This window comes from Lolium rigidum, chromosome 1, assembly GCF_022539505.1.
Source record: "Lolium rigidum isolate FL_2022 chromosome 1, APGP_CSIRO_Lrig_0.1, whole genome shotgun sequence".
In the NCBI taxonomy this organism is placed as follows: domain Eukaryota; kingdom Viridiplantae; phylum Streptophyta; class Magnoliopsida; order Poales; family Poaceae; genus Lolium; species Lolium rigidum.
Window position 1 is genome coordinate 256515213 of NC_061508.1, and position 14328 is coordinate 256529540.

Genomic DNA, 14328 nt, shown 5'->3' on the forward strand with positions numbered 1-14328 from the left:
AGAATTAACCCAACAATTATATTTATAGGTAAACCTTATGAAAACCTGGAGTTAAACATGTCTAACATATACAATCATAAAATATAACCACCGACATCAAGCCAGCATCGACCGATATGGCGGTAACGAGTTGGGCTACACACCATCAACATGGCAACTTTGATTTTTGTGGCGAGCTTCATTGGAGAGCGAAACACCGAGTATACCAACTAGAGGGGGAATATGCGATGAAACTGTAGTTAACTGAAGTTGACGGTGGACTTTTAAGCTATGAGTTGTCTAAGACACCATCTGTTAAATCTTGGATTTGTCTAAAATCATGAAGAAGTTTGTGTTTACAAGAAAGTGAGCGGGAGCTCGATAACATTCCTAATATTATATGTAGATGATATATTGCTTATAAAAAATAACGTAGAGCTGCTCAATTGTGTGAGAGATTATTTGACTATTGTTTTTGATAAAAGATCTTGGTGAAGCCGCCTATATATTAGGCATCAAGATTTATAGAGATAGATCGAGACGTTTAATAGGATGTAGCCAAAGTTCATACCTCGACAAAGTTCTGAAGAGGATCAGAATGACGAAGCAAATAAAGGGTTCTTACCCATGTTGCAAGGTAAGACATTGAGTAAAACAAACTTATCCGGCTATGACAGAAGAAAGAGAAAAGATGAGAAACATCCCCTATGCCTCGGCTATATTCCCTATCATGTATACCATGATGTGTACTAGACTAGATGTGCCCTATGTTCTTATCTTGATGAGCATGTATCAGAGTGATCCAAGAGTGAAACACTAGACATTAGTTAAAAGTATCCTTAAGTATCAAAAGAGAACTAATGACATGTTCACATGGCCTCCTGTCCACCAAGTCCATGTGAGGATGCCTTCATCATTTTCAGTGAACTCATCAGGGTGTAATATAGGAGGGGATCCCAAGGTAAGTACCATTAGTATATACTCCATTGTTATTTTAGTCTACATTTTAGGTCAGATATCCTAGTTTAATCTATATTATATGGTAGTAAGCACAATTTTCACTGTAACAAACTCGGTAATTAAATTTTAGACGTTAAAGCTTTATCCGTTAGCAAGCCTACTTTGCATCCAAACTGCATGAATTTGTTTATTTTTGTTTGGGTTTAGAACTAGCACACTACTTCAAAGATGAACACCAGATAGTATAATAAATACACCCCTGAATTGTCTGATTTTTTTGAAGACGTAGACTAAGAACAACTATAATAAGCTTATATCATCAGGCTATGAGAATTTAGGTAACATATCTCTGCTGAGTTGGATGAGGAAAAAAGAAAAGAGAGAATACTAGTAAGCTCTAGATAAAAAGCTAGCTGCATCACATGCTTCTAGGCACTTTGTAAGATTGAGATGTAGGACTTGTAGTAATGTTCTCGTAATGTACTGCTACTTTTTTTTATCATAACTATTGCACATATAGTGTTTTCTATATATAACATGGCACTAGGTTATAGTACCTACATTCCAATGAACAATCCTTATATTATTTTTGAAAAAGTAAATCATGTAAAATTTAACTTAGTTTTTCCAAAATATCATTAATATGTAAATACAAAATAAATATCTATTAAAATATTTTTATATCATATCTATAGAATATCGTATTTGTTGATAATTTTTTATAAAAGTTTGATCAATCTTTACTTAGCTTGACTTCAAAAAAATAAGTTTTACGCATCAAAATGGAGGGAGTAGTTAACAATTGGCTATACTATTAATCTTTAAAGAGAACAACGGGACTCTACTTTTCTAATACCAAGCAATATGAAATAGCTGATTACATTTGGCCTTCACAAATATGGGATGACAATACCTGCCTTCGAAGGCAAAGTATTAATCATTTCTTTGTTCCATAAACAAATACAGTAGACACTATTGAACGGACAGGTGTTTCTGCACTCAATGCATATACATCTTTTATTTGAAATGCATTTTAAATATATTAAAAAATAGTAAACAAATATAAAATGTCTCGTGTATATTTTAACATGTTACACACTCATAAAGTTATTTCAGCAAATACTGACATGTTTTGTGTCCTCTATAAATTTTTCTTTTGGGGAGTGGTGTTTTGGAACATGGGAGCATATGCTCCCTACATTTTGAAATACATCCTACACACTGAATTTCAAAAAAAAAAAAAAATGAAACAAAAAATTTGCACGTACATCTTCACGTGCTACACGCTCACAAGGTCGTTTCATAAAAAATCAACATTCATGTGACGTTTGTGAAAAAGATAAAATTTATTGCTAAAAATAATGCTTTCGACAAGATAAATTTTCTCTTTTTTACATAGATCAAAAAAATATTGGTTTTTCGTGAAATTTGACGAACCCACATATATCTACATGTAGAATTTTTTGTCAAAAATTTTCGACACTTCAAAATATGATTTGGTAGAGGGAGCATACGCACCTGGGAGGCGAATTGAATTTCCAAAACTTTTGGTGCAAAAATAGTCTATTTCTCAAGATATTTTTTGTGTTTTTACACAGGGCACAAAAATTATTGGTTTTATGCAAAACTTTACGTATCCGCATAGAACACATCCCTCTACATGCGAAAAAAAATTCCTGAATTTTTGAACTTTTTAAAATACGGTTTTTACATAACGGGTGCATATGCATCCGGGATGAGTTTTGAGTGTCCGCTATTGAACCCCTACAAAAGATACACACTTGTGGTAGGCAGATAATGTATGACAAAAATGAAATAATTATGTGAGATCGATCATGGCAGTTTATATATTGTGCCAGCCAAGAATCTGATTCAACCATATATACTTTGAAAAAAAAATACAATTTCATTACAAATGGCGCCATCTTGGCACTTGCTGAATCGCAGCTCATTCGTTTTAGATTTGGATAATTTTAAAGCAGAAGCATGAAAATAACTAAGATAATTGCAATACAGCTATGTATATTGATGCCATTTCCTGTGTTTTCTGCTGGAAAGTGGCATTTCTTTGAAGATACTATATTTAGCACTACAGTCTTCTTCCCTTGGTAGAAGTAAGACCATCATGTCAAAGCAATCAGGTTTTGGTCTGTAGCCTGCCAATGAGGAAACTGGAACTTCATCGAGCAACATCACTTTTTTGTTTGCGAAATAACATCACTTGCTTTACCTCTGCATCAGTTGGATCATCTGAGTTCCTGGCCCTTAGTTGCGTCTTTTACCTGTTAGATGAGCACATCAATGAAATTGGTAGCTAAGGTCAACAATCAGTAACAACTTAAATTTCTAAATACAAAGTGAACATACGGAAATTCGTTGGGATCAAAGGATTTGGTCATAACTCAGTGTCTCAGACTCTCAGTTCATCGTGATGGTGTTGAGAGGACGGTGTTGTGCAAACAACTAATATGGAAATTTGCCGGGGTCAAAAGATTTAGTCTTAACTCTATTTATCATATCACATGGTTGTCCAAACAACAAATATGAAAGGGAGCATCTATTTCTATGTGGACTGAGAAATATGAATTTAACTAGGTTCTTATTAGATAGCAAATCTGAATAGAAATGGGTGAACCTTGGATGGCCTACTAATAATAGCCTAGTTGCTATGAATTTCAAGTTGGTACTTGTTAGAATGTTGATCTTGTCAGAACTTTCAAAGTGGATTAAGCAGAATAAAATTGTAGTGCTATATATACCTGGGAGGTAGAAGATGAGCAGCTGGAACTACCGTGCATCACAGTATACACATTGGAGTAAGACTTGGTGAGGTACACAAAGTTTGGTATCGGCGGCAATGCAGGCACACGCTCCCCTTTCCTCAGTAGCTCCTCTAAATTGAGCCTTTGCAAGGTGAGGACAGACTTGCTGTCTCTCCAAACAAAGGCGAGCCGGCCATCCCGGAGAACAAATAATGACCCAGGCTTTGAGCCAGGGTACCTGAACCCATAACCACTGGCAATGCCCTCCCCGGCGAAACTTCTATCGATGTCCACACTGCGGGAATCCTCGTCTTCTGTCATCCATGGAAATGCCTCCGTGGATGGTTCACCCACCCGCACGACAAACATGGACGACCCATTGGGATGCACCACATAGTGTGTGCCCTCCAACACCTTGGTTGCAATCAGCAGAAGCTTCCCCTCGCTGTCTTTCTCATATGAAAGGAGAAGGAAGAAGAGAGCCTTCCCTGGTTTGCACTCGTCCTCCGGTCGCCCCGGTGGCCACCCAAATGTGCCTCCCCACAGCCCGGCATACTCCCGGCCGGGCATGGGTGTCTGCGTCGTCAGCTTGTAGAGCGCCAACCGGTTATCGTTCATGCTCGGCCATGCGCGGTAGGTCGACAGTCGCACCCGCGAGCCCCGGAGGCTGAGGCCGACCATCTGACCGGCGCGCAAGAACTTGTCAAATGGCAGATGCTTGCTGTCCGCGTACTCTGACCTCGAATTGGCTGACGCAGAGCGTGTCACCATCTGGCGCAGCCCATTCTTGAGGCGGCAAGCCATCGCAGAGAGGCTCCTCCGCAGCCCCACTTCGTCGCCGGTAGCGTCGACCGCGGGCAGTGGCAGCATCTTCTTGGCCCCCAGTAGCAGCGCCTCGAGCTCCGGCGTGCCCACCATACCCCCGCCAGACTCGGTGTGCATCCGCAGCATAGCTTCCCGACGCGCGGCGAGCACGGGGATGTCCTCGTCGGACCGCGCAAAGAGCGGCGCCGCGGCGAGGTCCGGCGGGAGCGTGAGGCGGCAGGAGGCCACGAGGGCGTCGAGCAGCCGCCGGCGGTTGCCGAAGGAGAGGCGCGGGAACTGCTGGATAGGCGAGGAGGAGAGGGACGCGTGGGCCTCGAGGAGGAGCGTGTTGGCGTGGGGGTTGAGGGCGTCGAGGAGGCCGGGGAAGAGGGAGCCTGGGTGATGGCCATGGAGGAAGAGGAGCGTAGGACGGCCGTGGGCGTCGGCGAGGATCTCGAAGACGGGGGCCCAGAGCAGGCGCGGGGAGAGCTCCTGCGGGATGGCGCGGACGGCGACGAGGGAGAGAAAGCCCGGGAGCACGGCGACGAGGTTGCCGAGCTCGGGGTTCTGGTGCGCCCAGAGGCCGCGGAGCGGGGACACGGAGTGGAGGAAGCGGCAGACGGTGAGGGAGGATCCGCCCGCGGCGGCGCGCCAGGCTAGGAGGTGGGACAGGGAGGAGGGGAGGAGGCGGCGGCACTGGGCGAGCCAAGGCTTGTCGGCGGCGGAGAGGGCGGCGTGGAGGCGGCGCGAGGCGGCGGAGAGCGCGAGGAGGTCGCCGGGGCGGAGGTGGGCGGAGATCAGGGCGAGCACGTCGTCCGGCACCGACAGGATGAGCTCGGCGCCGTCGACGACGGCAGCCATCGGGATCGGGCGGTCGTGTGGCGTGTGCCTCCAGTCAGCTTTTTGCCTTTTGTTTCCCGGTAAGTGCCAGGTCGTGGCCTTATGGCGCCAGGACTGAATCGGTGCCGTTCGCCTGGCACGAAGATTCGCGATGGAGGCCCACACTCTCAGCTGGTTGACCCCTACCACTGAGCGATACGACTAGCTTCCTCCCCCGATACTACTAGCTACGGCTCTGCCTAACTGACAAATACATCGGCAGCCTCCCCCACCTCCCCGTCCTTGTGCTCTGCCAGCTTGTACGGCGGCGACATGGCCGCATGCCGCATGCCGGACCCCGGTCCCCTCCGCCCATTTGAAGTTTGAATCTCTCGGTCAGGACCGTCGCCTTCCTCCATCTCCCTCTCGGGTCTGTTATTCTCCGGCCGCCGTTCCGCCTCGGCAGAAATCTATCCTCAAGAACTAGCCACCCCCCCCCCCCCCTTCGCACAAGTAATGAAGGCAGGAACACCAGAGGGATTCACCGATTTGCTCCTCAGTTAATACCCCAAGCCTGCCCCAATCTCGAGTATTAGATTTCTTATGTCTCCTGATTTCACATGCCCAGCTCGTTCCCCAGAATGTCGCAGCAAAATCATGAGCCAAACTGGGACTGGTTCCCAACAAAAGCCAGTCGGGATGCCGAATCGAGCGCACACACTTCGTCGACCATGCTGAGATCGAATTCAAGCGGCTGTGGATCAGATCCAGTGCCCTGCAGATCCGGAAATGATGAAGACTGCAGCAGAAATTCGGTGTTCGACCTCGACGAGTCTCCCCGTTCCGAGGAAGCAGACCTGTCAGCTCCAGAGTTGCAGCAACAATCCCAAATCCGGGATGATTCGCCAATCCAGACGGCATGCTATTCCCCTGCATCGAATCGCACTTTGAAGAAGAGATTAGTTGCACCCGAGTATCCAATGAGAGCAGTCTGGATGTTCTTTATTATTACTACACCATAATCCCCGGATTAGCAATTAAATGTAGTTCCTGAATCTAGTTTGTTACAAGTACAGTGCTGAAAGTACACTTAATATGGAGTTTTAATACATGTTATGGTGGATTGTGTAGTTGCTCATATAAATAAAACGAAGGCCTCTGTATATAAGTTTACATCTTCAGTGCCTCATACCTGATCCTATTTGTTATCATTTAGTGCCTTCAGTATGCGGAAAAATCGCATCGATGAGTTGTTATATTAGAGTGTGTATAATCCTAGCTCATCAATAAGGTGAGCATGCCCTTGCTATCAAAAGGGAATCACCAACTACTGTCAATCAGCTCCCAGGGAGTGGTGCTAATATGTCATTATTTGTTGTTCCACCATGTGCTGGTTTTTTATTTAGCAATAAAAGACACTAATCTCATGTATGTGTTCGTTTCAGTTAGTGTTGTGAACTACTGAACTCACATTGAACTAGCGAGCATTGTCTTCAACTGAAGCCCTTGCCCCTGTAGAAGTGCAAGAAGAGACACACTAATTTCTGTTCGCCAAGAACAAATAGATGCACAAGATTTGGGAATTGAGGGCTTTCTATTAAAGGTGTCAGGTCAAGTATTGGTATCATTATTCGTGTGTCGCCTTTGGGATTACACACATTTTCGTTATATCAAATTAGATAAAAAAAATTAAAGTTGGGAGATTTTTTTTTGTTAGTGTTTCATCTCTGTAAAGTCATGTTTCCCGTGTCTATGCTGGGGGAGGATATGTAGATTGTACTGATTTTGTTGGGAAACAGATAATTCGATAGGCAATATTGAATTATACAACCATATTGATTCAAGATAGAAGTTCGTTTGTATAACCATATTGATTGGAGACACTGATAAGGGAAAAGGATGCCACCTCGCATTGTATAACATATAGAATGGTTCCTTATGAGAACACGTATGGATACCTTTGTTTGGTTGGCTAGATGACTTCACAAACAAAGAAATGTCACGGATACTTTGTTCATCGGCCAAAGAACCTTATGGGCAAAATGTAGGATTCATATAGCCACAATTTCTATATCGAGAGGTTATTCATGATACCATGGTAGGATCCTTTCATCCTTGGAGACAATGATAAGGGTAAAGGACGCTTACACCCGTTGTCTAGTATATCAAATGGTTCCTTACAAAAACACATATGGATACCTTTGTTGGTTTGCTAGATGACTTCACAAACCAAGAAATTGCCTAGGATACTTTGTTCGACGGCCAAAGAACCGTATTGGCAAAATGTAGATACATACAACCACAATTTCTGTATCGAGAGGTTATTCATGATATCATGGTAGGATCCTTTCATACTTAGAGACACTAATAAGGGCAAGGGATGCCTATGCCTGTTGTCTAGTATATCAAATGGTTCCTTGCAAAAAACACATATGGATACCTTTAGTGGTTTGCTAGATGACTTTACAAACCAAGAAAATGCCAACGATACTTTGTTCGGCGGTCAAAGAACCGTATGGGAAAAATGTCGGATAGATAATTTCTGTATCGAGAGGTTATTCATGATATCATGGTAGGATCCTTTCATACTTAGAGACACTAATAAGGGTAAAGGATGCCTACGCCTTTTGTCTAGTATATCAAATTGTTCGTTGGAACAACACATATGGATACCTCTGTTGGTTGGCTTGGTGACTTTACAAACCAAGAAAATGTCAAGGATACTTTGTTCGGTGGCCAAACAACCGTATGGGCAAAATGTAGGATACATACAACCATGATTTATGTATATCGGGGGGTTATCCATGCGATCATGGTAGGATCATTCCATCCTTGGAGACAATGATAAGGGTAATGGACGTATGCGCCCGTTTTCTAATATATCGAATGGTACCTTACGACAACATGTTTTGGATACCTTTGTTGGTCGGCTAGATGACTTTACAAACAAATGAAATGTCAATGATACTTTTTTCGATGGCCAAAGAACCATATGGGAAAAATGTAGGATACATAAGACCATGATTTCTGTATCGAGAGGTTATCCATGTGATCACGGTAGGATCCATTCATGCTTGGAGACACTGATAATGGTAAAGGATGCCACCTCGCATTGTATAGTATATCGAATGGTTCCTTATGAGAACACGTATGGATACCTTTGTTTGGTTGGCTAGATGACTTCACAAACAAAGAAAATTTCACAAATACTTTGTTCATCGGCCAAAGAACCGTATGGGCAAAATGTAGGATTCATATAGCCACAATTTGTGTATCGAGTGGTTATTCACGATAACATGGTAGCATCCTTTCACCCTTAAAGACACTGATAAGGGTAAAGGACGCTTACGACCGTTGTCTAGTATATCAAATGGTTCCTTACAAAAACACATATGGATACCTTTGTTGATTTGCTAGATGACTTTACAAACCAAGAAAATGCCAAGGATACTTTGTTCGGCAGCCAAAGAACCGTATGGACAAAATGTAGGATACATACATCCACTATTTCTATATCGAGAGGTCATTCATGACATCATGGTAAGATCCTTTCACCCTTGGAGACACTGATAAGGGTATATGACGCCTACGCCCGTTGTCTAGTATATCAAATGGTTCCTTACGACAACACGTTTTAAATACCTTTGTTGGTAGGCTAGATGACTTTACAAACCAATTAAATGTCATGGATACCTTGACAGCAAGGATAGCATCCGGGGCATTCATATCGAATGGTTACTAGCAACCGAAGTGTTACTATGTGTCAAACGTCGGATCACCTTGTTATTGCGCAGGGTTTCAGATACTTTTGTTGCATGCAAAGATACGAATGGACATAAGTGGTTACTATAGATGACCCGTGACGATACCACGTGCACGAGGAATAGTACTTCGGATAGGATAATTTTGATAGTGTGCGAGGATACCTTTGACAGCAAGGTAAGCATCCGGGTCATGCATATCGAACGGCTACTTTCGTGACTCGGTCGGTGGGCGAGGATACATTTCATACCGAATGGTTACTAGCGCGATATGTGGCTGTAGAAATGACTAATAAAAATTACTCTAGGTGAGGTGCGAGGATACAATGGCGAATGACCGATACAAATTTAATTATAGGCAACGGACACAACTGTCCGTCTTATAGGATCCCTTTGACATTGTACGAGGATACCCTGCGCGCAAGGAAATCATCCGGGTCATGTATACCCAACTTTCGTGCCTTGATCTTGCATACCGAAGGTTATGTTAGAAGATGCATGTAGATACAATGCCGAACGAAGGATACAACCTCCGAACGGTCCTCGAAGTGGAACAATTTGACAGTGTGTGAGGATACCACACGCCGGATGATTTTCATAGTGCGTGAGGATACATTTTTGCTGAGATTGGGGAATTCTTTGATATGATCCCTGAGTGTGTATCCTCAAACGTTAATTCAGATGGCACGTGAGGATCCCATGATGTCGTAGTAAGATTCCATGCTATTTGCAGGGGCCACGTGGGGGCCAAGTGACGAGGACCCGTTACCTTCGTTACACGCAAAGATACGAATGGACAAGCGATAGTACTTCGGATAGGATTGTTTCCAGAGTGTGCGAGGGTACCCTGACATCAAGGGTAGCATCCGGGGCATTCATATCGAATGGTTACTAGAAAACGAAGTGTTACTATGTGTACAACGTCGGATCGCCTTATTGCGTAGGGTTTCAGTTACTTTTGTTGCATGAAAAGATACGAATGAACAGAAGTGGTTACTATAGATGACCCGTGACGATTACCGCGTGCACGAGGAATAGTACTTCAGATAGGATCGTTTTGATAGTGTGCGAGGATACATTTGACCGCAAGGAAAACATCCGGGTCATGCATATCGAACGGCTACTTTCGTGACTTGGCCGATAAAAGTTACTCTAGATGAGGCGCTAGGATACTGTCCGCCTTTAAGGGTAATGGACGCATGCGCCCGTTTTCTAATATATCGAACGGTACCTTACGACAACACATTTTGGATACCTTTGTTGGTCGGCTAGATGATTTTACAAAACAATAAAATGTCATGGATACGTTGACAACAAGGATAGCATCCGTGGCATTCATATCGAATGGTTACTAGCAACCGAAGTGTTACTATGTGTCAAACGTCGGATCACCTTGTTATCGCGTAGGGTTTCGGTTACTTTTGTTGCATGCAAAGATACAAATTGACAGAAGTGGTTACTATAGATGACCCGTGACGATACCACGTGCACGAGGAATAGTACTTTGGATAGGATCATTTTGATAGTGTGCGAGGATACCTTTGACAACAAGGTAAGCATCTGGATCATGCATATCAAACGGCTACTTTCGTGACTCGGTCGGTGGGCGAGGACACATTGCATACCGAATGGTTACTAGCGCGACATGTGGCTGTAGAATGGCTGATTAAAGTTACTCTAGGTGAGGCGCGAGGATACAATGGAGAACGACCGATACAAATTTAAGTATAGGCAACAGACGAAATTGTCCATCTTATAGGATCCCTTTGACATTGTGCGAGGATTCCTGTGTGCAAGGAAAGCAGGGTCATGTATACCCTACTTTCGGGCTTGATCGGTGGGCGAGGATAGCTTGCATACCGAAGGTTGTGTTAGAAGATGCGCGCGGATACAATGCCGAACGAAGGATACAACCTCCGGTCCTTCGAAGAGGAACAATTTGATAGTGCGTGAGGATACCACGCGCCGGAAGATTAGTGCGTGAGGATACATTTTTGCTGAGATTGGGGGATTCTTTGATATGATACCTGAGTGTGTATCCTCAAACGTTAATTAGTGTACACTGCATTGACTCTTAAAAACTCTAAATCATGAGGCACAACATCTAAACGATAGTTCAACTTGTTTGAGCCGATATGGTGAAATATATCCATCTAATCGTAATGATTGCTCAATATAAATTCTGGGTGATGGATTGTTGATGTGCAATAATCCCTAGTGTATTTTGGGTCTGATTACCGATCAACTACAGAGCTCCCTTAGCAAGGTTACCAGCAACAAATGGTTTCGAGATTTTTCATCGTGCTTCATCATTCATTGGACGTGGATATCTGCTGTCTCAAACACTAAGTGTCTCTTGAGAAAGACAGTGTACAGACTACACGGTGCAACATCAATGGATAATAAACTACATAAACGATCTTGGAACTATGAGAATGAACGAAATTAGTCATGTTGGTGTGCCTGAACTGCAATTGGCATCAAAACATGGTCAGTTCACGTGCATTTTGTAAATAACTGACGAGTACTTTTCTGATTTATTTGAGCACGAGAATGGATCAAAATTTTGGTTACAGCGGCACCACTGCTGATGAAAGATAAAACAAATCGTCGCTACTAAAAGAATAAGCAGCTATGTAGCTTAGCGATAAGACATAATAAATGCAAAAAAATGTGTGGAGAATGTGTTTATAACTAACAACTGTAAAATATAAACCAATAATGTAGAACGAAACTGAGTTTTTCTAGAACTAAGATAATGGTTCCAACAGATAAAGTAAAAGAGATGCAACAAAAAAACATTTTGTTCAGAGAGGCAACGAAACCCAGAAGAACAGGGAATGGAGTTCAGACATTGAGTTGCAGTTTGGAGAGCAAACACTGGTATCGCTCTGTGACACTTTCAGAAGAACGGGGAACAGAGTTCAGACTAGCCTGTTCTGCACTTCAAACAGATCTTAATACTTGTGCTGTTGGTTACTATACTGACTTCCAAAGAACTTTATACGATTACGGCCATCTTTAGTTGTATTACATTCTAAGAAAGGAGATAAGCAGTTTTCATTTGGACGAAATTTCCGAATTCGGAACGAGTGAGCTGGAAATGCTGAAAAAGCCAACAATAAAAGGAGGACTGGAGATGAAACATGTAGGCCCGCGGGTGGTACTCCTTGCTGCAGCCGTCGTACCTGAGAGGACGAGATGAGTACTGAAGTGGGGGCAGACAAGTACCATGCACCCACAGGAGCACAGTGTAAATACCTGAGAGGTTCGTAGACTTCGGTACACATACGCTCTCAATGTGGTCAACGCTGTGGGGGAATCTCCAGCTGAACCCACGGTTCCAGATAAGGTCACGGCGCCATAACGCCAGCACGAAATTCACGTCCTTTGTTTCCTCGACCTCTGAAAAAAAGTGGTTCTTTTGTAAGCTAAAAGAAAGAAGAAGAGTGACGAGCTCTCGGTTGGCTGTCACTCAGAGAGGATTTTTCCAACAAGGGAAATATCTCTTTTATTGCATTTCGCTCTCGTACCACCCTCACTCACCACTTTGCCAAAATATCGGTATGAAACTTTCTAGACCATCTCGTGCTTATCGGCCTACTACTTTTCGTTCATTTTGTGGAAAAAACACAGAACATTTTTTTTACCGGTGGAGCTGACGGGGTTAGACAGGGCGTCATGGTAATTGACTGAATGTGGTCGTCCTCGTCCAGGTCTACGTCTGTCCTAAAGCTTACAGCATCTCCGCTCGTTGACCCTTCTTAGGTCGAAATTCGGCGCTAGTTAGCACTGAGAAAGCTTAGTTTTCCAGCGACGAATCCAGGGAAGCGAGGCGAAATTATGAATTCAGTGAATCAAATTCAAACAAACATAGTAAAATTTAGGAAAAATTTGCAGAGATTCATATAATATAGGCTAGTTCGTTAATTTTTCGCTGAATTCGGACATATATTCGAAATCGACGTACATATAGTAGATAAAAAACTAATAAAACGATGCTCTACATGCTGAAATGGCGGTACAACGCCCTGTAGTCCTGCTGCCATCGGAATCACCGTCGTTCTTTGGATAGGAAATTTTGCGTAGATACATTTTAATATAATTTTTTTTCCATCGGAAGTCGTATGCAACCAGAAATTTCGTTTTACCCAAACACGACCTCATTTTGCATAATAAATCGAAATCCATGTTTTCAAATTTGCATTAAAACTAGATGATATAATACATGGGCATCTCGAAAGATCTTATTTTTTGAAACTTCTATCATTTTATTTTATTTTTCCAAACAATTGAAAAGGCGATTGGAGGGGTGTGGAGGAAAAATTGGAGCTGCTCTTACCGCCAGCGCACCACCATACTGGGGCACCTCGACCTCCACCGCCTCGTCGGCCCATCTGGGATTGAGCTTTTGCAACCGATCCTCCGGTGGACGTCCATGTCCCACTCAGCGTTGCTCATGTCATCCGGCTTCTGCTTCGGCTTTCGCGGCTTGCGCTGCTTGGGTTCGGAGGTGGCGGCGACGGTCGCACGAGGGACGACGAACTTTTTGGGCGGCATGGTGTGGAGCTTGGGGAAATGGCGGGGTATGGGGGAAAATGGCGCGGTCTAAGGGGTATGGCGGCAAGAAATGGAGGGAAAGTGAAAAAAGTGGAGAGAAATCCACCTTTTGGCCTGCAATCGCCGGATATAATTTAGGGCCAAGCCGGAAAAAATAGGTTCTTGAGGATGCGGCTTGGGAAAAAAGTAGATCCGGCGATAAATTTTGGCCTCGGGAGGGGGTGGTGTGGGGCCAAATGGAGATGCTCTAAGATGTTGAGCAAGGTGTTGGTGCTTCAGAGATGTTTCCTACACCATATGGATGGACTTATTGTACTTTTTTGCCTTTGTTTTCAAAAACAAAAACATCAGAGATGTTTTGAAATTTACAGGAATTCTTCCTGAAAGCTTTTCATTCGGATTCTACACTAAAATGGATTCGACAAAGGTGACTACACAAATAGTTCTCTGCTTTGTGTGTGTTTGTTATTGGTTTGGAAGATCAAGTTGGAGAAGATGGACAGATATATTGTAGATAGCTTTATATAGATAGGTTAGACATGATTTCCTTTCATATTTTTGTAGTTTGTATTAAGATTTTTCTATATTTTAATTTATTTAAGATTTTATCCTATAAATTACCATAGACAATAAAATTCGGAGTATTTCCATCTTTTTTCTTGTAATTTTCTATTTTTATGTCA

At 43.1% G+C, this 14328-nt stretch overlaps 1 protein-coding gene across 1 annotated transcript; it reads right to left on the reverse strand.

The window, feature by feature from the left end:
- Positions 1 to 2763: 2763 nt before the first annotated feature.
- On the reverse strand, positions 2764 to 12555 carry LOC124683543 (F-box protein At5g39450-like). The gene is made up of 3 exons (XM_047218042.1): positions 12484 to 12555; positions 3699 to 5423; positions 2764 to 3221 (listed from the first exon to the last, which is right to left on the reverse strand). Exons 2-3 carry the CDS (start codon positions 5364 to 5366, stop codon positions 3186 to 3188), a joined length of 1704 nt encoding a protein of 567 aa, XP_047073998.1. The 5' UTR covers positions 5367 to 5423; positions 12484 to 12555; the 3' UTR covers positions 2764 to 3185.
- Between the last annotated feature and the right edge of the window lie 1773 nt (positions 12556 to 14328).